The sequence below is a fragment of the Gobio gobio genome, assembly GCF_949357685.1.
Source record: "Gobio gobio genome assembly, chromosome: 1".
Taxonomy (NCBI): domain Eukaryota; kingdom Metazoa; phylum Chordata; class Actinopteri; order Cypriniformes; family Gobionidae; genus Gobio; species Gobio gobio.
The window spans coordinates 41,120,097-41,146,092 of record NC_137097.1 but is presented as its reverse complement, the minus strand read 5'-3'; the positions used below and the strand labels follow the sequence as shown (position 1 = coordinate 41,146,092).

The window sequence follows — 25,996 nt, the reverse complement described above, 5'->3', positions numbered from 1 at the left end:
CGATCACTTACGAGCACACATATTCTGAATGCCTTTGGCAGAATTCAAATCACCCATTTTAATCTAGATTAATTCCAAGATTACAGTGAGATTCATCTAGATTAAAAAAATTAATCAATGCCCACCACATATATATCTTGGACATCCCTTTGTGAAAGAATGGGTCTCTCTCAGGAGCTCAGTGGATTCAAGCGTGGTACTGTGATAGGTTGCCACCTGTGCAATAAGTCCATTCGTGAAATTTCCTCACTACTAAATATCCCACGGTCAACTGTTAGTGGTATTATAACAAAGTGGTAGGCCACGTAAAATCACAGAGAGGGGTCAGCGCCTGCTGAGGCACACAGCGCAGAAGTCCGCAACTTTCTGCAGAGTCAATAGCTACAGACCTTCAAACTTCGTGTGGCCAACAGATTAGCTCAAGAACAGTGTGCAGAGAGCTTCATGGAACGGGTTTCCATGGCCGAGCAGCTGCATCCAAGCTCTAGACTCTAGAGCAGTGGAGACGTGTTCTCTGGATTGACGAATCACGCTTCTCTGTCTGGCAATCCGATGGACGAGTCTGGGTTTGGCGGTTGCCAGGAGAACGGTACTTGCCTGACTGCATTGTGTCAAGTGTAAAGTTTGGTGGAGGGGGATTATGGTGTGGGGTTGTTTTTCAGGGTTTGGGCTAGGCCCCTTAGTTCCAGTGAAAGGATGATGATATATGATAGAATTTTTATTTTTGTGTGAATTATCCCTTTGTCTGCCTTACTGATTTAATAACGTTTTTAATTTTTAATGTTTAATTTGAATATAGCTTGTATAACTTTAATTGTTAATGGTAATTGTCACCACTAACCTTTTATGTTGCTAACATTTCATTTTTTCATGAACTGATTTACTTGTTCAAGTCTCCAAATTCAACATTTTTTTAAATATTCAAGATCGAGTGCAAAGCATTTACTTGATTTTTAGCTGCTATTTACTGTTATTTCATGTTGAATGCCACTGATTGCTATGAAGATGGTATAAATGCTGCTTTTCAAATGTGAATTGTTTAGAAATTCAGGGTGTCATTTGGACTCTATACCACAATACACGTATACAGAAGCGTAAAGGCTTTTCAAGGTAAAAATCTCTCGGGATATTACAACACTCATTTATACTGCTATCTGTACATTTTCAAACCGAACATTTTAAGGACTTTAGTGGTATTATTTGATCATTTCTGGATTGTACCTTTAAGAAAGCTCAAAAATTAGCCATTTTTTTCCCATTAAAATAAAATGTATATGTTGAATGTATGAAATTGCATTTTTATTTTAACAAAGAATGCACTTATTTGATACTTGTTTTATGTTTCTAACATTTTTATTTACTTTATTGTAAGTTAGTTATCTGATAGTCATAGCTTTTACGTACATGTTATTGTTGAGACTGAAATAAAATCCCCAAAAATATAATGGTGTCAGTGTCATCTTTACAAAAAAAGGTGTGTGTGTGTGTGTGTGTGTGTGTGTGTGTGTGTGTGTGTGTGTGTGTGTGTGTGTGTGTGTGTGTGTGTGTGTGTGTGTGTGTGTGTGTGTGTGTGTGTGTGTGTGTGTGTGTGTGTGTGTGTGTGTGTGTGTGTGTGTGTGTGTGTGTGTGTGTGTGTGTGTGTGTGTGTGTGTGTGTGTGTGTGCGCGCGTGTGAATGAGTGAAGTTATTGCATGTAGTATGTGGTCTGACATTTATAAGTGCCAGGCCGTTTCCGTTCACTGCTGTGGAGCGTGGTTTGTGTAACCAGACAAAGTCAAGTTTACTCCCCTGTGTGGCCTGAAAAATGAACTCAGTGAACCATAACAAAGTAGTCTTCTGAGAGGAGTAGAAGATAACATGCTTTTTAACTTATGTGACTTACCTTTTTGAGTATGTTGTTGTGTTTGGCGATCCCTGTCATAACGCTTGGCATTCTGATCCTCATAATACTGTGCTCCTGCTGGATTTTACCGTCTTTGAGGAAATTGGTTCTAACGGTGGATCTCTCCACTAGAAGGCAGTAGTGAGCGCATGACTGTGGTAGAGAGGAGACAGACCGCTTATAGGAATATATGAATTATATAACGGGATGAAAACATAGCAGCTGTCCCCCCTTTTTTGTTGTTCAAAAGTTTGGGGTCAGTAGGATTTTTGGTTTGTTTTTTAAAGAAAGAATTTAATACTTTTATTCCGCAACAATGCATTAATAGACCCTTTTCCACCCTTTTGTTAGTCCATTTTCAACCCAACTTGGGTTATTTTAACCCAGCATTTTTTAGAGTGTAGTGCACACAATTTACAGCTATATTAAATATGAAGCCTTAATTTTGTTATTAACACAAAACTTATCTTTGACCCAAGAGATATCACCAAATAAATTAACGAGTTTGTTTGCCCATAATAATCTTTAAGGTATAGGTAAACGTATTTGGCTTGCTGTCCACTGAGGGGCTCAAAGAAGCAGCTTCAACTCGTGCTCTGAATTTACCCCCACTGTGACTAAATATAAGATATGATTACATAGGGCAAGGCACCTAAGATGAAGGTGGAGTTTGGGAAGGTGGAGGGATGCTGGAACAGCTGAGACTGAAGAGAGGTAAGCAGCTGCTTAAAAACTCTGGCTTTTAATTGGAAGCTTAGGGCTCGCTCCTCCTTAAGTTACGTCGTTTAGGAACTTCATGAAAGACCAAATAAATCTTGCTGCAGGAAACGACACAGAACCAAGAGCATTTCTTATACCCTTATGCTACATTTTTGTTTTGTGCCACAAAGATTGTCCATATTGATTTCCAATGAATTAGAGTTCTTTAAGAGTAACATCACACTGGAATTGTGTGAAGAACAATAGCAAACTCTCTTGATTTAACTGGTAATTGAAATAATCCCTATATTAAACCAAGATAGAATAGTGATTTGTTTTTAAACAGTATGTCTTTGTAGCCTGACGTCGTCATGCTCAGATTCTAGTCAGAATATGAGTCTGATACTGCTCCATTGGGCTGTGATTCTGAGGCGTTTCAACCGGACCCACACACGCTGGAAGAAGTAGAAGAAGAAGATGAGTGTAAGCAATCTTTGCAAAAAGAATTTAAGAATACACAGAGTACTTACTAACACGATCATCATTTTTGAGAGAAATAGTAAAGGTGAATTCATATTCGAACAAGTTCTCCATTTAAGATTAGAACGAATTCAACCCAAGGGCTCTTTGGTGACGTGGATGATTACATTACTGTTGGTCATCTGTCCATCATCGTATAAAGCCCGCCCTGAAAATTTGATTGGTCTGAACAGCTCCTGTTTGGGCATAGTTGCTCCACAACGGATCAAGTCCAAACCTAACTTCCCGACCTGTTGTGGGTGGGGCTAAGTTTGGCTGGCATCCAGGCTAATGTTTTTGTTATTCCAAATAAAACAATTTTGTGGTGAAAAATTGTGCCTTATATACCAATCTCCATGCTAGCAGGGCTTGTCATGCATTAATAGACCATTTGGGTGACGTGATTTGTGGGCGGAAAATTACAATTTAAAGTTAGAGTAAACACTTTTTGTTATACTGGATGAAACTCTCTTCACATCCTGATAGCAGAGCAATCAATAATAGAAATGGTCTAAATATTAAAACATGTCTTCTGTAGAAGTCTCAGGACCAAAAAGAGTTGTAGACAGACGTCAGTCATCAAGTGCAACAAACAAACAGCAGCTTCCATTTACAGTTCCTCCTTCTGAACCAAAACAATGAGCTTAGGCTGCGTTCACGCCATGTCATAGCCATAATTACGAGAGAGCAACCTGTGACGTCCTCAGACTCAGACTCAGAATCTGCATCAGTCAGGTGATCCAAGTAAGAGCTCTGTAAGTTGTTTATGTTGTTATTGTAACATTATGTGCTTTGAGACAGGAGGTAATTTAGCGATGTCGCTGGTCTCGTGATGCTTTGCATACTCTGCTGTGTGTGTTCATGTGTTTTAGAGCAGGCATGGCTAAGATGCTCTGAAGGGTGGGATTCAATTAGGGCTGGACTGGGGCTAATATTCGGTCCTGGACAAACCCAGCCCACCCGGCCCACAAGTTCCCCCGTGAATGTTTTGCTGGGGTTAGGGCCTTAAATTGGAGTAAGTAACTAACTAACTAAATAAATAAATAAATAAAACGAGGACTGGGACAAAAAATGATAGATATTGTATTTAAAGCAGCACTAGGTAACTTTTCAACCTTTATAATATATTTTGAAACCTCTTGTGATGATACATCGACTTACAATAGGTTGAATGACACGTCTGCCATAGCCTGACTGGGTCTGTATCATTTTTAATCGTACTTTTAAACTTCGGGTTTCGGGTAGTAACCCGAGAAAAAAGAACTACCACTTCCACCACCACCCCCACTTCCTTAAATTCGGACGTGCGAGCCAAACTATTATTTGTTTGCCGAATGTTATAGTCATGGCCGAAGCAGCACAGAAAAATAAGAAAGCAAAGGTTTTGTCGGAGGAAAGCAAAAAGAGGAAACGAGAAAGTGATCGGATTAAAGGCAGGACGAGGATCAACATTGGGCCAGCGTTTGCTCGCGGGCGTGAGCTGGAGGAGGAGGGGCTACATTCTTGCAAGTAAATACATATGATAAGACGTACAAAATCATATTTTAGGATACCTAACATGTCTGTGATATTGGTTTATTTGTCTTGCCTCAAGCTATAATGCAAATCGATTTTTCACATTTGCAGATTCATCTATGGTAGCTTGATATTATAATATTGACGATATGGTGATTACCTACCACTCAAACATTGAATTGAAGTATCATATAGATTCTGTAAAACGGGAAACAATAGACTAGGCTACTATAATGACGCTGGCTTGTAAACGTGAGCATCGCGATCATTTGGCGTTTGAAAAAAATAAAACCCATGAAATTATAATCGTATGACATGCTGAACATATGCCACTGTACCTGGGATGAAGACATTTCACACGCGACGCAAGCAGAACACCTGAATGTGAACTCCATAGACAGGTGAACTCCTCCCGCAGTGTTCAGGGCTATCATGGTTGTCATGTTAACAAATGCACGTGTAATGCATCCACTGATGTAGAATGACAGTTTACGACAGTAGTAGAGGACAATACTGTTTCCCAACTGTAGGGGGACCCCGAGAGCAAAACCTACCTAGTGCTGCTTTAAAAAACAATTTTGGTTGCCCTTGACTTCTATTGTATGGACAAAAACAAATGATTGTTCCACAGAAAAAAAGTAATTCAGGTTTGTAATGGCATTAGGGTGAGTAAATGATGACATTTTGGGTTGAAAATACCCCTTTAAAAACAATAATAGCTTTTAAAGAGTTAACACCTAATTTATGTAAGAGACACAGATATTCTTTCATGAGGCTCTCATTTAATTAACATTTTACTTCAATTCAAATTAATTAGAACTATAAAAAAGTTCATAAAACATATTTAAAGAGAAAAAAGCTTTGTCCTTAAAGGAACACGCCGACTTTTTGGGTCTTTAGCTTAATCACCGTATTCCCCAGAGTTAGATAAGTCCATACATACCATTCTCATCTCCGTGCGTGCCATAACGCTGTCTGACGCACCCACCGCTAGCCTAGCACAAAGACTGGAGGTCAATGGCTCCAGCTAGCCTGCTGCTCAATAAGTGACAAAATAAAGCCAACATTTTCCTATTTACATGTACATCGTGTACTAAGGCCGAGTCAAGTCAAGTGACTTGCTCTGTTTATCACTACACAGATCGGCAAAAACGCAGCGCATGTTCGTCAGCGACAGCGCTGTGCGGATACAAGCCTTTTGAAGTTTCCCATACACTCCAGTTAAAAATGATCTTTTTAAAAAACAAACAAACAGTATAGTCTCTCTCGCTTTGGCCTGTCAGATCAGAAGACAAACCAATAGGCCGCTGTCCCTGCATGGTGGGCCAGTCCGTGGAATTTTTTTTTTTAATAAATAAAAATAACCTTGTATCCGCCCCAAAGTTCTATTACTAGCCGTTCAGAAACTACCCTACCTTTAACAGTTGCAGTCTATGGAAGCCATGGAACAAAATAATACAAATGTAATTTTCAAGTGTATATCTCACAATTCAGACTTTTTTCCTTGAAATTCAGTTTATTATATTGCAATTCAAAGATTTTTCTTCTCAAATAAAATTTCTTCTTTTTTTTAATGAATGATATTAGGGGAAATTAATGAACATTTATTTTTGTGTTCCACACTGAAGAAAGAAATATTGGATTGAAACGACATTGGAATTGGTGAGTAAATGATGACAGTGTTGACAGTGACAGATTTTAGAGGGAATTATTCCTTTAATTTCTTTTATATTCAAACACTCCAGAGAGTTCTTACTAAATCCAAAACGAAAAGCTTCACAATAATGTTTTTCACAGATCCCAATGTTAACAGAGAAAAATTATGCATGCAAAGCCACAGAGGAGAATGTTGGACAACAATACTGATAGGAAAATGAGGAAGCATATGGAGAGGAATGCAGCATGGGTTGAGTAGAGGACAAAATCAGCCTGTTGTCAATCAGAGGTCAATGACAGACCTTAATTTTCTTTCCATATGGAGAGAACGAGATGATTGCTATTGCATAAGTAACAGGAATTCAACCAGTGACCCAGACGCACTAATGCTAAACAGATGAGTATGTGTATTCAAAGGGTGTGTGTTACATTTAATATTTACAGAACCTCAAAAGCCCTTCTTTTCTTACACTATATTTTTTTAATTATCCTAATTTCTTTTAAGAGTATGGTCAGGGAAATCTACAAGGCAAATTCTTTTTTATATAAAACAAGTATATTTTAGGTATAGAATAAAGTTAATTCTAATTTAGATAAGTAAATGTGTGTGCAGGTCAGATTTAGTCTTAATTGTGGGATGGTTGATGGAAATGTAGGTAAGATTTATGTGGTTTGGTATGAATACAGTGTATACAATACACTGTAAATCTCAATAGGTTGGCAAAACTAAAAAAAAAAAGCAATCGGTTACATACATTTTTTAAGTAAAGAAATGTAAAGTTTAAATAGGCAGAACTGGCAGATTTTGATTTTGTTCATGTTCATTTCATTTTAATTCCTCTTAACTTCAAATATTTGAGTAAGCTAATTTATACATTCCAATGAGAGTAATCAACTTAATATTTTATAATTGCTGAAAGAGTATGGCAATATATATAAACATTTAACAGAAATCTGTTCTCAAACCAAGCTCACGCACTCGTCACCAACAGAAACCCTTCTGAACTAAAATAGCAAAACATTTAACACTACCATTAATCTTGCACAGAAAACATTATATAACACTTAATTTTAGCATTTACTCTCCTTTTTGAGCGTCATGGCAAAGCATGCTGGGAAATAGAAATCCCAGCCCATGCAGTTTCAGATAAATTTAAGTTTGTCTAAATTAAAACAAACAAGTTCATAAAACTCAAAACAATGAAACAATTCAAATTACTTAAAATGTGTCAGTTTTGTGAACTTAAAAGAAAAAGAAAGTTCTAAATACTCATAAAAGTTAATTTGATTGAACTAATTTGTTTAATTTGAGTTGGCTCTACTCAAACCAATTGATTATTTTGAGCGTTAGGGTTTACAGGGTACCATTAACAATGGAAAGATCCCACCATATGATATAAAAATGAATGTGTGTTTCCATAGAAGTGCATGGTGAGCTAGTAAGTTATGCGGACATTTTGCCTGAACTTTTTCTAGGAGATGAACATGGGTCTCCAAAGACCAAAATCTTGGCTATACAAGCCACATCCTGCAAATATACATGCTACAGGCCCCATTTAGTTTCTGAGTGAGTGTTTGTGTGTGCTTATAAATGTTTATGTTCACAAATGTTGTGAGACTTCACATAGTTTACTCTGTTCTAATATAAAACAGTGAAAGTTTTGAAAGAAACGGTTTGTTTGGACAGAAAGATTTACCTCCCGATGGAGCAGTTTTGACCATCACTTTATATTACAGAAAGGACGAAAACGAAGAAGAGTGAAATAAAGGAAAGTCTGTCTAGAGGCTCATTGAGTTTATGTTCAGGAATGGGATGGAAGACAGGCAATGAGGGTGAATTAGAAAGCAAGAAAGGGAGGGAGAGAGAAAGAGGGAGGGAGAAATGAGCTGACCGAGGATTTTTTCCTTTCCTTTTTCTCTTTTTCCCTTCTCAGCACACTGACCCAACTGCAGCAGCAAACGCATCAACAAGTACTGTAAGTTTTGCTTACACACACACACACACACACACACACACACACACACACACACACATATATGCACATACAATCACACCAGAAAAAACTGCATTATAGTTCATTTAGGCTTTTTATAAAGGAAAATTAGTTTAGTGGCACTTTTGTATAAGCAAACTGTGCAGCCTCATCAAGGTGATCTGTAAGTTACAGTGCTCAGAAAGTTTTTGCGAGCTAGTTAACATCTTTCCAGCAGATGGACAGCTGCCGAGACGGAGAACATGTGCAAAGCTTTCATGCTCTGCCACGGCTTAAATCTGCCTGCTGTTTTACAGTACAGTAATGCAGGAAGACAGGCTTCATGTGGATATTTTGTTTTAGCATGTTTTTAATAAATTATTTAATTCTGTTGCTGCAGGTTATTAAAAATATTAACATTTTACTTCATACATTGTTATTGAATTGACGATTGTTCAAACATTTTAAATAATGAGCCAATACGTTATCAAATCTTCTTCCAAAATGTGTATTTGTCTCACCCTGATTCACTATGGTAAGTTTATTATAAGTGTTTATGTTTTAGACCGGGCGGGATGGTTTTCGTGGGAAATGCGTATACGTCACTGGCCTGTGCGTGTCTCGTCATATAATATAGCTCGTCAGTTGCTCCGGCTATTTGACACGTGTACGGTGTGGGAGTGGAATAGGTTAGTTAAAAAAAACAACAAGCGAGTGCAGGTAAATCTCAAACCTCCGGAATCACCCAAAAAAATAAACACTTTTCGGAGATGGAGAGAACTGGGGGATTTGAAATGTTGTAAATGCGACACGGAGATGGCGTTTTTATTACTCAGCAGGTGAGTAAGGTATTTTACTGAACAGATAAATTGTCATATAGCTCTCTTACAGAGTTCATTGTTAAGCATTGTGACGGGTCATTTCTTTATGGTTGTTGAAACAACACTGCGCTGGAATTTATTTTCAAGGAATTACCATGTCTATTAATGGCTAAAGCTACAGTAACGTCCTCAGCTAGTCAGCTTGAGATCCTTTCTATTAACTGATTATATCTCTTAAGCCTAGTAGTGTGTGTTTTATGAGCAGTAGGATTACAGTATTCATCCGCACAGTCACGCAGAGACGAAGCACAACCAAAACAATATCCTTCCGTTCATGTATGCAGTTTAGTTTTTTCACCGCTAGAGGGTCAAACGTTACATAGTGTACCTTTAATGTAATATTGTATTTTTGCTAATACATATTTAATATGCATTCATTTCATGTGCACTTGTTATTTGTACAAAAAAATAATCGAGGTTGAAAACCCTTGGAATAGAATGTGATTTGTTGGTTTGTTTATCAATTAGTCAAGGACTGATTGTTTTTGTATGAATTTGAGTTTATCTCATGATTATTCAACACAAGTCAATGTACATCTTTCAATGGAAATTTGCATTATAACGAAAAGTTTTATCACTATCCCTTTTAATTTGGACTTAGCGAGTTGTTGAGACGTTTCATGCTAGAATTACCCATTTTCTTATGGGTCTCAACATGTCAGACTCAGCAGCCTGTTATAGTCTGATGTAATACAGAGCCTGCCTGACGGTCATAAAAATCCTCTCGCTCAAAGTAAAGCTCAGCACAAAGAAGAGCTTGGTACACTCTAAAAAAAAAGGCTCGTAATCATAGGGGAACCTTTTTTAGTGCTATATAGCACCAATTTTGGTGCTTCAGTGGTTCTTCAGCGGTTCTTCAGAGGTGCTATATAGCACCTTAGTCAAAGAACCGGTGAAGAACCTCTGAAGAACCGCTGAAGAACCTCTGAAGAACCACTGAAGAACCACTGAAGCACCAAAATTGGTGCTATATAGCACTAAAAAAGGTTCCCCTATGATTACGAGCCAAGAACCATTTTTGGTGCAATATAAAACCTTTTTTTTTTTAGAGTGTACTGTAATACAGATCCTCTCAGCTGTGCTGCTGCTTTCCAAATTAAAGTAGGCCTAAATGTTTTCTGTTTGAATAAGTGCTCGCGATTAATCGCATCCAAAATAAAAGTTTGTGTGTACTGTGTATAATTATTATGTAGGCCTATACATAAATACACACACATGCATGTATACATTTAAGAACATTCTGTTATATTTATATATAAAATATTTATATATAATATAAATTATATAAATATATATATACAGTATATACATGAAAATATTTCTTAAATATATACATGCATTTGTGTGTATTTATAATAATTATACACAGTATACACACATATTATGTAAACACAATTTATTTAGAAGACAATTTATTGAACGTCACAGGTTGCCCTTTTGGATGCGATTCATTGTTTGACAGCCCTGGTTTGAATATATTCAAAGCTGAATTTTCAGCATCATTTCTCCAGTCTTCAGAGTCACATGATCCATGAAATTCTAATATGCTGATTTGCTGCTCAAGAAACATTTATCATTATTATTATCAATGTTGAAAACAGAAAAAAATCGTTTATTCATGATGTTGCAGTTCCTGTATCCTCAATAGTAGCATGGATACAATCTTTCTACCTTGTTTTTTTTTAGCAATAATTCTCCATTTTGCCTTATTGAATGATGTTGGGTTATATGCCTTTGCCGGTCAACCACCGTCTTTCACCGACAAGGAATGTGATTTTTAGGCTTTTCATCTTGATTAAATTATGTTTATATAATCCACTGATTTGAGCCATGAATTAAGGTCTACTTTTTCTGACCAAGAACTGCTCACTTAGACAGGAAGAGATGATTGACCTACATAAACATCCAGCTTTGTGCCAGTTTATCTGAAGTAGATTATGCCATAATCATAGACAGCATGGCAAAGGTTCATTTAAATAATTGCATAGCAGTCTCCATCTGATCTGCGCTATATGATTCCATGAAAATGCAACGCAGCCTTCACACTCTTCAGGGCATTCAACCTATGATTAGTGTCAGTCCAGAAAGTATTTTAACATGATACATTCTCAGCAAATATGAATTTGGAAGCATTTTATCTCATGAGAATTAGCAGATGAACTTTGGCAGATACGAGCTGGATTCTGTCAGACTGAACTCTGTTAGATTAGCTGTATTCATGTGTGCAGGTTGGACTCAGACCAACAAAAACATTCATTTGTCCTGAAGGGGCCTACATTTATCAGTTCTGCATTCCACCCAGCATTACCCAGAAGCTTTATTTCTATTTTTCAGGATTACACTAATCCAGTCTATGATCCCACTAATAAATACACAGTCTCACATTAGCGAATGAATTACAGTGTGTGGGACGTTATTATAGGGAGTGACTATTTATTCTTTTATCTCAGCACCATGGTTGGGTCCCAACTGCTTGCCTGTCTGTTTCTACATCTGGTAGTCTCCGTACCTCAACCACCCTGCCGCCGATGCTGCGACCACCTCCCACGACTAGATGACGCTGCAACCTTAAGAGAAAGCATGCCTGAGGTCCGCACATACATCAACATGACCATTCTCAAAGGTACCCGAAAGTCTTCAAAAAGTGCTTTAGCTCACGACAAAAAGAAGTTGTGCAGCTAATAAATCCTTGCATGCTTATTCCTAGCCTTTCAAAGGCAAACCTGAATGCTGTTTATTAAGAAACACCACCAAAAGCGTCTACAGGCGATGTTTCAGAGTCAAATAACATCAGCAGGGAGAACCTTGAAAATCTCACTGTACACTTTTAGAATAAAGGTTCAATGGGGTTCTATATGGAACCCTTAGGACTCAATTTTAAAGAACTCTTTTATGCCAAAAAGGCACTACACTCTAAAAAAAAAAAGGTTCTGTATGGCACAAAAAACCTTTCTTCGTCGTAATCATAGAGGAACCACTTTTGGTGCTATATAGCACCATATCTTAACATGTTCTGTATATGGTAGCGGTGCTATATGGCACCATAGTTAGCGGTGCTATATAGCACCTTAGTCAAAGAACCGGTGAAGAACCTCTGAAGAACCGCTGAAGAACCACTGAAGCACCAAAATTGGTGCTATATAGCACTAAAAAAGGTTCCCCTATGATTACGAGCCAAGAACCATTTTTGGTGCAATATAGAACCTTTTTTTTTAGAGTGTATATAAGAAGAAATGCCTTAAATATTGCATACTTTCATATTACAATATTTTGATAGCATACAATATTTAATTTTCCTAGTAATAAAGTATATTTACAAGCCGTCTCATAATAATTCATAAAATTATAATAATTAATTCAACCAAACCCATAAAAGGATACCATGATAAGAAGCCCTAAAATGTTCTATATATGAAGCGCCTGACAGAATCCTTTAAAGTTGTATATAGAACCTTTTCTCAGAGTAGGCCTATATCTGAAATTTGACCTCAGTGATCCTTGTTGGATTTCACTTTTCCCTGTTTCCCAATCTTTTGCTTGTCTGTTGTCTGGCACAAGCATTGTGGGATATTGGATCTGAACTTCAAACTGAACTTAACTGTAATTTAATTATGAAATACTGTGTTTTTTGAGCTGAATGGTTTGAATATATGTTTTTTCGGCTGCTTTCTTCCCCTCTGTGAGCCTCAGTTAACCTCTCTCTTGGCTCAGAAATATCTGCTCCACTGGAGGCCTTCTTGGTGGACAGGAAGTGACGAACCTGGCAGGAAAGGTGCTGATGTGGCTGAAACCGTTGCGAGAGTTGTTTTATGTGTCTGTGCACGCACATATGTGTATGTGTTTGATGTACGGAAGTGAAGCATGCAGGAAATGTGGTTTGTGGAAATTTTGAGCTGCCAAATGTTGACAAAATTGGACAAAAGAACTTTAAAGGGGTCATAGAATGGTACATGCACTTTTACAAGTTGATTATACGGAAATGTGTGTTGGCAGTGCCTGTACACAACCATCCTATAATGATAAAAATACATCCAGTGTTTTTTTTTAATCTCCTTATATATTTTCCCCTGTCTCAAATCGAGCCGTCTGACCGTGTGACGTTACACGGTGTACGCCCCTCCTAAGATTGTTGATTGACAGCAGCGTTTCAACACAGACCCGCCCTGAGCGAGCTGTCATCAGTCCGCCATTGTTGATACGCTGGAGCAGAATGGCGTCTAAGCGATTGTGGTGTTGTGTTGTTGGGTGTAATAACGAACACAGCAGTCATTTTGATGTTCCTAAATCCGAACCACTGAAGACCCAGTGGCTGCTGAGTTTTGTTTTAGAAGGGAATATTCCCCCCGATCAACGTCAATGTTTGCGCGAATCATTTCTCAGCAGACTGCTTTATAAACGAGCGTCAGTATAAAGCAGGTTTTGCTAATAATCTGCTCTTGAAAAAAGGATCGTGTTCCTGCTGCACCTCAGGAAGATCGAAGATGTGTGAGTGTAACGTTTTATTAACCTTTATATTAATCTTTGCAAATCGCTTGCACGCTTCACGATGAATGAGGCTAAAGTTTAAAGGGTAAGTTACATTACGGCATGCTTTCTGTGTATGACGTTCTCAATATAATTCATAATCCCACGTTTATAATGAACAACGCGTTATGGTTGTTATTACAAACTGTGTACTCGGGTGATAAAGTTAACGTGGTAACACTACACTAAGCTTACTTTTGTACATGGTTTATAACGGTGTCTGTTACTGATTAAGAAGTAATGTAAAAAATAAAAAAAATCTTATAACATAACATCAATCTGTCAATGAACTAACACATCAGTAAACACATAGCAACTACGCTACTCTGCCAGTACAAAGATAGATCAAAGTGACATGACGTTAACCAACCATTCAGAAACGTCCTGTTCAAACTTCGATGGGTTCGTCATCTGTTCCTGGTCCGACTCCGGTTCAAATTGATAAGGTTGCTTAGATGTGTCTTCAGAGACTCCCGTTGTCATTATTTCTCGAAAATATAAGGTGTGTTCGACATCGGCTGCGGCTGGAATCAACTGATCGGCGAGAGTAGCCGCGTGCAGGCGGGGAGGAGCTGCAAACGGAGACATGAAGTCGGACACTTACTGCTTCCCGCAGTGACGCTCGCGCTGTGTTTGCATACTTTATCAGCTGAAGTGAAATAAATGCAATATTTGGCAATATACAGATGTTTCAGAGACATTATTGTCATGTAATACTTCATGTACTGCTTAATACAGGGTGTGTTTGTACAAGAATAAAGTTCAACATTTAAGCCTACACTATCAATGAAGTGGGGTCTATGTTTTTAATCAGTTATATTTTGATAAACATGACAACATAACATCGCGACTACATGAAAGGAGGTTTTACTGTTATAAAAAACAGATTTGTGCGCATTAGTGGAGCTGAAGGTTTTAGAATAAACACGAAACACACGTGATCGCTGTCATGCGGTGAATCTGGCCAATCGTGGAACGGCTGTGTCGTCATCAGAGCCCCTGCAGCCTCGAGCAGCTGCTCTGGAGAAACTGCACCGGCTGTAATCGCCGGCTGCTCTCGAATCGCTCTCGCGGCACTTTGTTGACATACGTCACTGTCACGTGGCGTCGGCGCTGCCTCAAGTCGGACAAAATTTCTAACCGGCATGCACTGCTTCAAGTCAGCCGCCGATCGGTCTGCGCATCGCTGGGTGAAGTCGAACAAGCCTATACCCTCAAATGTTGTCAAGGCAACACTCCACGTGTGTTGTGGTGTTGTGTTGTGTCGAACCGAACGCCCCACAGAGCAGAGGGGGCGGGGTGAGCAAAGCTCATTATCATTTAAAGTCACATACACTGAAATGACTTACTGAAAACTGAGCTGGTTTTGACCAGGTAAATTGAGTGTTTTCTTACAATACTAATGAGAATTTTTAATTAAAGTATATTACAAACTTTTCATTTAGACACTAAAGAATCATATTAACTTGTACAAAAATGTCATTCTATGACCCCTTTAAGTTCAGTTACTGCAAAAACAAAATATTAGAAGCTGTGATTTGACACATTTATTTTAGTGCTTGTGCCTTTTCAGCTTTAAACATTGGTAAAGGACCATTTTAAAGTTAGGTTCAATTAATTAACATTAGGTATTGCATTAAAGGGATAGTTCATCCAAAAATGAAAATTGTGTCATTGAATCACTCTCAAGTTGTTCCAAAACTGTATGAGTTTCTTTCTTCAGTTGAACATATCAACGACGAGAACAGAATGTTGGTAACCAGACAGTTGATGGTAGTCATTGACTTACATAGTGTTTTTCTTCCTACTATGGAAGTCAATGGCTACCGTCAACTGTTTCATTACCAACATTCTTCAAAATATATTATTTTCAACTGAAGAAAGAAACTTGAGAATGAGTAAATGATGGCAGAATTTTCATTTTTGGGTGAACTATCCCTTTAAGTATCATCCATTGTATGAATTAGGAAAAATTGTCTTGATCTACAGTCTACAGGTTTTCAGATCAACTGCTGTCATAACAGAGCAAAGGTTTGAAGAGAATCTTGTTACTTAAAGGTCCCATGGCATGACATTTTAATTTTATGAGGTTTTTCAACATAAAGAGTTCCCCTAGCCTGAATAATGTCCCCAAGTGGATAGAAATGTTGATCGGTGTAAAACCGAGTTCTGGCTGTCTTTCTCTGCCTTTGAGAAAATGACAGACCAGACTAGCAATCCTGAAGTCTCCTGGTTTGACGTCCAAGCAGGAACGGTTACCTCCCTTTCCTCCGCCCAGAGAATCTGGCACGCCCATGCAAACGCTCGAGAGATCATGGGTTGTGAACGAGTGAACGCTGGCAGTTTCTCAGTGTTTGGATGTACAAATGAAAACAGAAGTCTTTTTTCAGTTCCTTCTGATCTGTGATCAGTGATTACTGATGTGTAGTTAATTATTTATTATTCGTGCGGCTTCTTAACCTGGATGCCAGCCGAATTTAGCCCCGCCCACAAAATGTTTTGCTCGGGCAATTCGGTCTGGACTCGCTCCATAGAGGAGGAATTATGCCCGAACAGAAACTGTTCGGACCAATGAAATTGTCAGGGCGGGCTTTAGACGATGATGGACAGATGATCAACAGTAACGTAATCATCCACGTCATCGAAGGCTCTTGGGTTGAATTTGCTCTTATCCTAAACGGAGAACTTGTTCGTATATGCGTTCACCTTTACTATTTCTCTCAGAAACGATGATCGTGTTGGTAAGTACTCTGTGTATCCTTAAATTATTTTATTACTGCCTAAGATCGTTTACACTCATGTTTTTCTTGTAACGTTACTTAATCATGCGTGCGTGCAGACAGGGTTTCCAAGTGTTTTTGCAATGTCGCGCACAATTGCTACTCAAAACGTTTGGTTGGCAAAATATGTTATTTTGGCAAGGTTGCCTGCTAAAATTCGCATTCCTGGGTTTATATAATCACATAATTGGGGTCGCTTCAACCCGCGGACATGGAGAAAAACACGGACTTGGTAACAGTGCAGTTGAGTTCTGTTGACATTTGACAACTAACGTTACGCGTCGCTCCGTTGCTCTGATTGGTTGTGGGTCTATCCAATTGAGGTCTTTCCTGGTTCGGTTGAAACACGCCCCATAATCAAAGCTCAATGGAGCGGTACCAGACTCAAATTCTGACTAGAATTGAGTATGGCCACGCCAGGCTAGCGGCTTCTCTCTCTCCCGACAGAACGGTGTTTTCGTGTTCCCATTCAGTCGGTCACGTTCGACGTACGTCGGACGTACCGACGAATTGGGATCACTTCTGGGAGCCCCTATCAGCTTCGAGCTATCTAGAACCGGCCAATGGACAATTGGCGTGCGAGATTTGCATCTCGCGCCCCGCCCCGCGCTGCGGGTATAAACAGGAAGCGAGAGCGAATGCACGCTGTCATTCACTTCGGAGCCACACAGGCATATGAAGAGGACTCACTCATCTTACGACGAGTATTTTTCCTCACAAAAAGAGCTTCACGGGTGACGTGCCGTCTTTTTCAAGATGTCTTACCACCCGTGCGTTTCTGGATGCGGTCGTTCCCTGTCCCCTGCTGATGGTCACAATCGCTGTCTCACGTGTTTGGGCACACAGCACGCTGAGGCGGCGTTTGTGGATAGTTCATGTTCCCACTGCGGGAACATGACTATCTCGGAGCTAAGATCGAGACTCTCCTACCTCCGGGCTGGGGGAGTCCCCTTACCCATCCCACGAACTAGGTCTGCCCCTAACCCGGGTGGACCTGTTTCTTTGGATGGCCAGGGTGATCTGAGGATCACGTTTAGGGCAAACCCGCCGAGTGAATCTCCGCAGGCCCCTATTCCCTCTGCTCCGCAGCCGGTAGAGCCTCCAAGGGAACCCGCTGGACCCTCCCACGGGAGACCAGTGGTGACTTTTGGAGCTCCAGCGGACGAACAGATGTCGATCGCTGCATCGGAGGGGGAGTTTCAGTCCTCGGGGGATGAAGGGTCAGTTGTACTGCCTCCCTCTGGGAGAGTGGCAACGGCTGCCCCGGACCCTGAGATGGCTGCTATGCTTGCCCGGGCCGTCGAAAGGGTTGGGCTCGAGTGGAACCCTCCACCGTGTCCCGAACCCTCTAGGTTGGACGATTGGTTCCTCGGGGTGGGTCGCGCTGGTTCTCAGCGTCCCGCCCCGACACCTTTCTTCCCGGAGGTGCATGAGGAGCTCACAAGGTCGTGGACGGCACCTTTTTCTGCCAGAAACCGGCCGAGTGACTCCTCCCCCCTCACTACCCTCGACGGCGGGCCAGCCAAGGGTTACGTGGGGATTCCGCCAGTGGAGCGCGCCGTCGCGATGCAACTGTGTCCGGCGACCGCCTATAACTGGCGCGGTGACCCACGTCTCGGGCCTGTAAGTTCTCTTCCGGTCTGACCGGGAAGGCTTACAAGGCCTGCGGACAGGCTGCGTCCGCCTTGCATGGCATGGCGTTGCTTCAGGTCCACCAGGCCCAGGCACTCCTTGACATGCACGAGGGTAGGCCTGACCCAGAGCTCCTCCGGGAGCCCCGGACGGCGACGGACCTCGCCCTCCGGGCGACGAAAGTCACCGCCCGTGCCATCGGTCAGGCGATGTCCACGCTTGTGGTCCAGGAGCGTCATCTCTGGTTGAACCTGGCTGACATGAGGGAGACCGATAAATATCGGTTCCTGGACTCCCCCATCTCGTCAGCTGGGTTATTCGGCGACGCGGTCGAGAGCTTTGCCCAGCAGTTCTCGGCCGCCCAGAAGCAGACGGAGGCGATCAAACACATCCTGCTCGGCGGCCCGCTGCTGCCTCCACCCCGCCGCCGGCGGCAGCGCCTCCGACTACTCGTCGCCGAGGACGTCCACCCGCCGCCGCCTCCGCCCCCGCCAAGGCGCCGCAGTAGCCTTCCACCAGCCGTCGCCGTGGGGCCGGCCGTGGGAAGGACGTCCAGCCCGCTCAGGCCGCTGCCAAGCCAGGTGACAAGCGTCGTCGCAAGCGGCCCTGAGACGGGCCACCCAGAGATGGAGGAAACTGCTCTGAGGGAGATGGCTGCAGCACCACTCCTTCCCCCGGAGGAGGGCTGGGGGAAAATCTTTTGTTTGTCTGTACCCAAAACTACAATAAAAGAGCAGTTTCCAATATCTCTGGGTGCCAAGAGAGCGCGCTTGGCGGTGGTCGACGCTCCCATGCCTCGCCACCCTCAAGTACCTCTCCCTTCGCCAGCAGGGGACGCTGGCTGTCGGGACGCACACAAAGGGCCTCCCCACACTCGCACGTCCCCTCCGCGGATGCAGGTAAGTGTTGCACAGCACACTCAGATCCCGCTCCGGGCCGCTCCCATGCCGTCCGAGCCGGATCCCTGCGTTCCGCCTCGCTGCCCCGCTGCGGGTACGTCTGTGGTGCCGATGATCCCCCTTGCTCGGAGTCTGGGAGCCTGACTAGCACTTCCGAGCCCGTCTCGGTGGCTCCTCCGTACCATCAGACTCGGCTATGCGATTCAGTTCGCCTGGCGTCCCCCCAAGTTCAGGGGCGTTCACTTCACGACTGTAGTGGAGGCGAACGCCCCCGTGCTCAGGGCGGAGATCGCTGTCCTACTGGCGAAGGACGCGATAGAGCCGGTCCCTCAAGCCGATATGAGGTCCGGGTTCTACAGCCCGTACTTCATTGTACCCAAGAAAGGCGGCGGGTTACGACCGATCTTGGACCTGCGATTCCTGAACCGGTCCCTTCACAGGCTGCCGTTCACGATGTTAACGCAGAAGCGCATCTTCAGGTGCATCCGTCCCCGAGATTGGTTTGCAGCGATCGACCTGAAGGACGCGTACTTTCATGTCTCGATTCTCCCTCGACACCGGCCCTTTCTGCGCTTCGCGTTCGAGGGACGGGCATATCAGTACAGCGTCTTACCCTTCGGCCTGTCCCTGTCGCCCCGCGTCTTTACGAAGGTTGCGGAGGCGGCCATTGCTCCCATGAGAGAGCATGGCGTTCGCATCCTCAACTACCTCGACGACTGGCTGATCCTTGCCCAGTCGCGGGAGCAGTTGTGCGAACACAGGGACAAGGTGCTCAGTCACCTCAGCCAGTTGGGACTTCGGGTCAACTGGGAGAAGAGCAAACTCTGTCCCACACAGAGGATTTCTTTTCTCGGTATGGAGATAGACTCGGTCGCCATGACAGCGTGCCTCACCGAGGAGCGCGTCCAGTCAGTGTTGAGCTGCTTGAATTCGTTCAAAGGCAGGACAGCGGTACCACTGAAACATTTTCAGAGGCTCCTGGGGCATATGGCATCCGCAGCCGCAGTAACGCTGCTCGGATTGCTTCATATGAGACCGCTTCAACGCTGGCTACACGATCGAGTCCCGAGATGGGCGTGGCACAGCGGTTCCCTCCGCGTCCAAGTGACTCCGAGGTGCCGCCAAAACTTTGGCCCGTGGTCGGACCCTCTGTTTCTCCGGGCGGGAGTTCCCCTAGAACAAGTGTCCAGGCACTCCGTTGTCTCCACGGATGCCTCATCCACGGGTTGGGGTGCCACGTACAACGGGCTTGCAGCTTCGGGTCTGTGGACGGGGCCTCAGCTGCAATGGCATATCAATTGCCTCGAGTTGTTAGCAGTTCGTCTTGCACTCAGCCGCTTCAAAGTGCCGCTCAGAGGCAAGCACGTTCTGGTCCGGACGGACAACACTGCGGCCGTAGCGTACATCAACAAACAGGGTGGTCTACGCTCCCGTCGCATGTCGCAACTCGCCCGCCATCTCCTCTATTGGAGTCAGAAGCATCTGAGGTCGCTTCATGCTGTTCACATTCCGGGCCTGCTCAATCGTGCGGCCGACGAGCTGTCACGTCAGCAGGTACTTCCGGGAGAATGGCGACTCCATCCCCTGGCGGTCCAGCTAATCTGGAGTCGTTTCGGGGCCGCACAGGTAGACCTGTTTGCCTCCCCAGAGACGACCCACTGTCAGTGGTTTTATTCCTTGACCGAGGTGACCCTCGGGTCGGATGCCCTGGCCCACAGCTGGCCCCGGGAAGAACGCAAGTATGCGTTTCCCCCAGTGAGCCTTCTTGCGCAGACACTGTGCAAAGTCAAGGAGGACGAGGAGCAGGTCCTGTTGGTCGCTCCGTATTGGCCCAATCGGACTTGGTTCCCGGAACTAGTGCTCCTTGCGACAGCACCTCCCTGGCCCATTCCTCTGAGGCAGGACCTCCTGACTCAGAGACGGGGCACCCTATGGCACCCGCGTCCAGACCTCTGGAAACTCCATGTCTGGTCCCTGGACGGGACGCAGAAGTTCTAGGTGTCCTACCGCAAGCGGTAGTTGACACCATCACTTCCGCAAGAGCCCCCTCTACGAGGCGCCTCTATGCGTTGAAGTGGAACCTGTTCGTCGATTGGTGCTCTTCTCGCCGAGAAGACCCCCGAAGATGTTCGATCGCATCTGTGCTTACCTTTCTACAGGATGGGTTGGAGCGAAGGCTGTCTCCCTCCACCCTCAAGGTCTATGTCGCCGCTATCGCCGCTAATCATGAGCTCGTAGATGGAAAATCTCTAGGTAAGCACGATCTGATCGTCAGGTTCCTTAGGGGAGCGAGGAGATTAAATCCGCCTCGTCCTCCCTCCATACCCTCTTGGGACTTAACTCTGGTGCTAACTGCACTACAGAGAGAACCTTTTGAGCCTCTGCAGTCAGCTGAGTTGAAAGTTCTGTCGTTAAAGACAATACTCCTGACTGCGTTGGCCTCCATCAAGAGGGTAGGGGACCTGCAGGCATTTTCGGTCGACGAATCGTGTCTGGAATTCGGGCCCGGTAACTCTCATGTGATCATGAGAACCCGGCCTGGATATGTGCCCAAGGTTCCCACTACTCCCTTCCGGGACCAAGTGGTGAGCCTGCAAGCGCTGCCTTCGGAGGAGGCAGACCCAGCCCTAGCTTTTCTCTGTCCCGTCCGTGCTCTCCGGACTTACGTGGACAGAACGCAAAGCTTCAGGACCTCAGAGCAGCTCTTCGTCTGTTACGGAGGACAGCAGAAGGGAAAGGCTGTCTCCAAGCAGAGGATGGCCCACTGGATAGTGGATGCCATCGTCTTGGCTTATCAGTCCCAAGACGTGCCCTGCCCGCTCGGGTTAAGAGCCCACTCCACTAGGGGTGTTGTCTCTTCCTGGGCGTTGGCTCATGGCGCCTCGCTGACAGATATTTGTAGAGCTGCGGGCTGGGCGACACCTAACACGTTCGCTAGATTCTATAGCCTCCGTGTAGAGCCGGTTTCTTCCTGCGTGCTCACTTCCCATAGTCAGTAACACCGAAGTCCCCGTTCTAGTGTCGGCTTGCTGCGCCATTCCCTCCCCTATGGTAGACGGATGCGTGCGCTTATTTTGCTCCAGTCGAGTTCCCCGGATCGGCGAACCCTGTTGAGTCCTCCGCAACTCACGGCAGTCGGACCTGGCAGAGCGTTCAACGCCAGGTCTAACACTCGTATGCATTGGTGGAACTTGTGTTAGGCTGGGTTCCATATGTAGTGACCCCCACGGCGGTCCCATGTGTGTATTCTTCCACGGTACGGCTCCCTACGGCGAGCCCGTGTCTTTCCCTCGGCAGAGTGTCCTCTGCCGTCCCAGGTACGTGTTGTCCCCCTCCTCTAATTGGCCGGGGCCACCCCTGGGACTTCCGTATGTTGTGCTGCCCACGGCCAGCCCATACGTGTACTCTCCACATGTTAACTCCCTCTGGGCATGATGTGGCTTCCGCAGCTGCCTTCACAGGCACGCTTTCCCAGTGTTATCCAATACAGTCAGCTGAATGGGTCTTGCGGAACAGCAGCTTGGACTCTCCCTGCGTGAACTTTCCCGCCCGCATCAGATCGGGGTCTGAGGGGCTCATCGCTGGGCGCTGGAAGTGGTAGTAACTATGGCGTTTTCCATAGGGGATCCCAATTCGTCGGTACGTCCGACGTACGTCGAACGTGACCGACTGAATGGGAACGTCTCGGTTACGTATGGTAACCCTCGTTCCCTGAAGGAGGGAACGGAGACGTACGTCCCGTCGCCACAGTTGCTGTACCATCACTGCAGGTTGAGCCATTACGTGTGGCTCCTCAGTGAAAAACAGCGTGCATTCGCTCTCGCTTACTGTTTATACCCGCGGCGCGGGGCGGGGCGCGAGATGCAAATCTCGCACGCCAATTGTCCATTGGCCGGTTCTAGATAGCTCGAAGCTGATAGGGGCTCCCAGAAGTGATCCCAATTCGTCAGTACGTCTCCGTTCCCTCCTTCAGGGAACGAGGGTTACCATACGTAACCGAGACGTTTTCTATCTTGTGAGTCAGTGTTTTTGTACGTCCTCGTCGCGTCTATCTGTTCTACATACAGTCGTGAGTTTCTGCTCAACATCAGCAGAGTCACATCTTTAGAGATAAACCTCACACACGCCCGAAGCTCGGGCTGCACTGACCGGTCAGCCTTCAACATCCCCGACCCCCAGTACTGCATCTGGCCCACAGCGGAGGCACCAAACGCGGCGCGAGATTAAGCAGAAGGGGGGTAAGCGTGAGCATATCCGGGCTAGGCAGCTTTCCCCACAATAAACTGGATTACATTCGATTACTGCTTTTGTGTCTTTGTTTGCGCTGTGTACTCAATGCACGCGCGTCACTGACGCTTTTCATATGATAGGAACATATCTAAAAATAATGCTATTATCAACACTTACTCGTAACTCGTTAATCTCGACAGCTGTAATGGTACATTGCATGTGTTACAAAGTTGGTAATAATGATGAAGACGGACTCGGTGTGACTGGGACTCGTGTTTATTCAGAACTCTCAGATACAAACACAATAAACTCGCGCTGACTGACAGCGCTCTCATAACTCAGTAGTTACTATAAATAACTTTGTTAGCAATCGCTGAGCTCCGTCTCTGGTACATTACTGATGTCCGGTTCGCGAACGATCTTTCTTTTGAACCGGTTCTTTTTAGTGAACCGAATCAGTTGACCAAATCGGACTGAATCGTTCTAAACGGTTCGCATCTCCAGTCAGCGCTGATCTATAATTTACTAAAGTTACTAACTTTCTGACATGAGTGACAGTCCCTCCGACTAGAAATAGACTAATAACCTGAAGTATATGCTGTAACTACAACATTTCACTGAACTGAGACTGACAGAACTGATGTGAAGTGAACTCCGGTCCATCCGTCTCTCTGGCAGCAGCTCGTGCCTCATAGACCTCGTTAAACCACGCCCCCACCGCTCATTTCAAATGCAAAGATGTCAGCCAATCACAACAGTGGGCGTTTTTACTGAAGTCTCACAGCAGACACGCCTCTTGAAACAAGGCATTGAGCCACAGGGCAAACATCAGTATTGAAAAAATGCCTTTTATTTCTAAATTATGACATTTTATGATGTAAAACATTATAAAATAATAGAAAAATGCCATGCCATGGGACCTTTAACCTTATAACTGGTGACGTATCCTGGGGGAAACAAACATTTGAGAGGCTGTGGGGAGAGGCAGGGAAAGTGTATAGGTCTCATTTCTTGGTTTCATGTTGAAAGGGTGTTCATTGTGAATATTTAATTCTGTTGAACAATAAGCATAATGCCAATGTATGAATATATTATAGCCTACTGTATCATATTTAATATGCACATTTCTAGGGCCTTTAAATTATCAATATGTCCAAAACTTTGCTGAAAAACCTGTTGTACACAATCTACTTCGTGCCTTCTGTCTTCTGATTGATAGTTCAGCCATTTTTTCATGTTAATGTAAATGTCAAATATGACACAACATGTTTTTGGGGAGCATTAATTTGTCCATCTCTCAGTTATCATTGATCTGCAATGAATTATATATATATATATATATATATATATATATATATATATATATATATATATATATATATATATATATATACATTATAAATGTTTATAATTAAAAAAATGTATAATGTCCACCTGAATTATAGCCTAAGACATGATTCAGTTTACTTTAAGCTTTTAGCTCTTTTTTCTTCTGCATCATTGTGACATTTCTGACATCTTTTCAAGGTGACAAGGGTGACCGTGGAGAAAGGGGCACTCCTGGGAAGCCTGGGATTGAGGGTTCCCCGGGACCACGAGGGTCTGAAGGCCTTAAAGGAGATAAGGGACAAGCCGGAGCCCCAGGTGACGCCTGCAAGTCTCAGCATTCTGCTTTCTCAGTCGGCCGACGGAAGTCCCTTCACAGTGTTGACAACTACCAGGCCTTGATCTTTGACACAATCTTCGTCAACACCCCCGAACACTTTGACATGTTTGCTGGGAAGTACCGTTGCCACATCCCGGGAATCTACTTCTTCAATGTGAACATCCACACGTGGAACTTCAAGGAGACGTACCTGCACATTATGCAGAACGACAGCGAGAAGGCCATAGTCTATGCTCAGCCCAGCGACCGCTCCATCATGCAGAGCCAGAGCGTCATGCTGTCTCTACAGGAGGGCGACGAGGTCTGGGTCCGTCTTTACAAACGTGAGCGTGAGAACGCCATCTACAGCGACGACGTGGACATTTACATCACCTTTAACGGATACCTCATCAAACCAGAGAGCGAGTGAGAGCAGAAACCACAGCTGGAAGGAATGAAAGGGATGATTATGGACAAGATGTTTGAAAATGTGCCAAAATGCTTGAGCGGTGAAGCAACTTGAACAAAACTATAAAAGCATCCAAACATTTCATATTAGATTTCTGCAGTCCAAACAAAAACCCCAATGCAGTGCAGAGAAATCATACTTTTCACACTTCCACAGGAGTCTTGTATGAAGCAAACCGGAAACCATGTCTAAAATGAAGTCCAGCGGTTCTCAACTGGTGGATCACGACCCAAAAATAGGCCGCAGGTCAGTTCTGATGAAACATCAATGCTAAATACAAATGAAAAATGCAGCTAATCATATAAACACCTGTATCTAAAATAAAATAAAATAAAACTTTAAAAGGAAGAGAAAACACTTCCTATATCTTTTGCTGTTAACATAAAAATCTGTGGATCCATACTTAACAGTATACTATACAAAATACGGTAATTTGGTGTCATTTTTTGTCACATGGTAGAAGCTTGACAAGCTAATGAGCTTGTCTCATTAGGCAGATGCCCACATGGGCAGGTTGTGTCACGTTATCTTCAAAAACACTGACAACTACCAGGCCTTGATCTTTGACACAATCTTTGTCAACACCCCCGAACACTGAACACAAATATATGCAAAGGAAAAGAAAATACTCAGCAAGCAATTTTGCACTTAAAAGACGTCTAATAACCGTCCAAACAGCCCTGACATCTAGG

The 25,996-nt window shown here is 43.7% G+C and overlaps 1 protein-coding gene across 1 annotated transcript; it reads left to right on the top strand.

Annotated features, from left to right (window-relative positions):
• Nucleotides 1-8,186: 8,186 nt before the first annotated feature.
• On the top strand, nt 8,187-25,916 carry c1qtnf6a (C1q and TNF related 6a). The gene is made up of 3 exons (XM_079830218.1): nt 8,187-8,247; nt 11,576-11,748; nt 24,718-25,916. The coding sequence occupies exons 2-3, from the start codon at nt 11,580-11,582 to the stop codon at nt 25,263-25,265; spliced, it is 717 nt and encodes a 238-aa protein (XP_079686344.1). The 5' UTR covers nt 8,187-8,247; nt 11,576-11,579; the 3' UTR covers nt 25,266-25,916.
• Nucleotides 25,917-25,996: the final 80 nt, after the last annotated feature.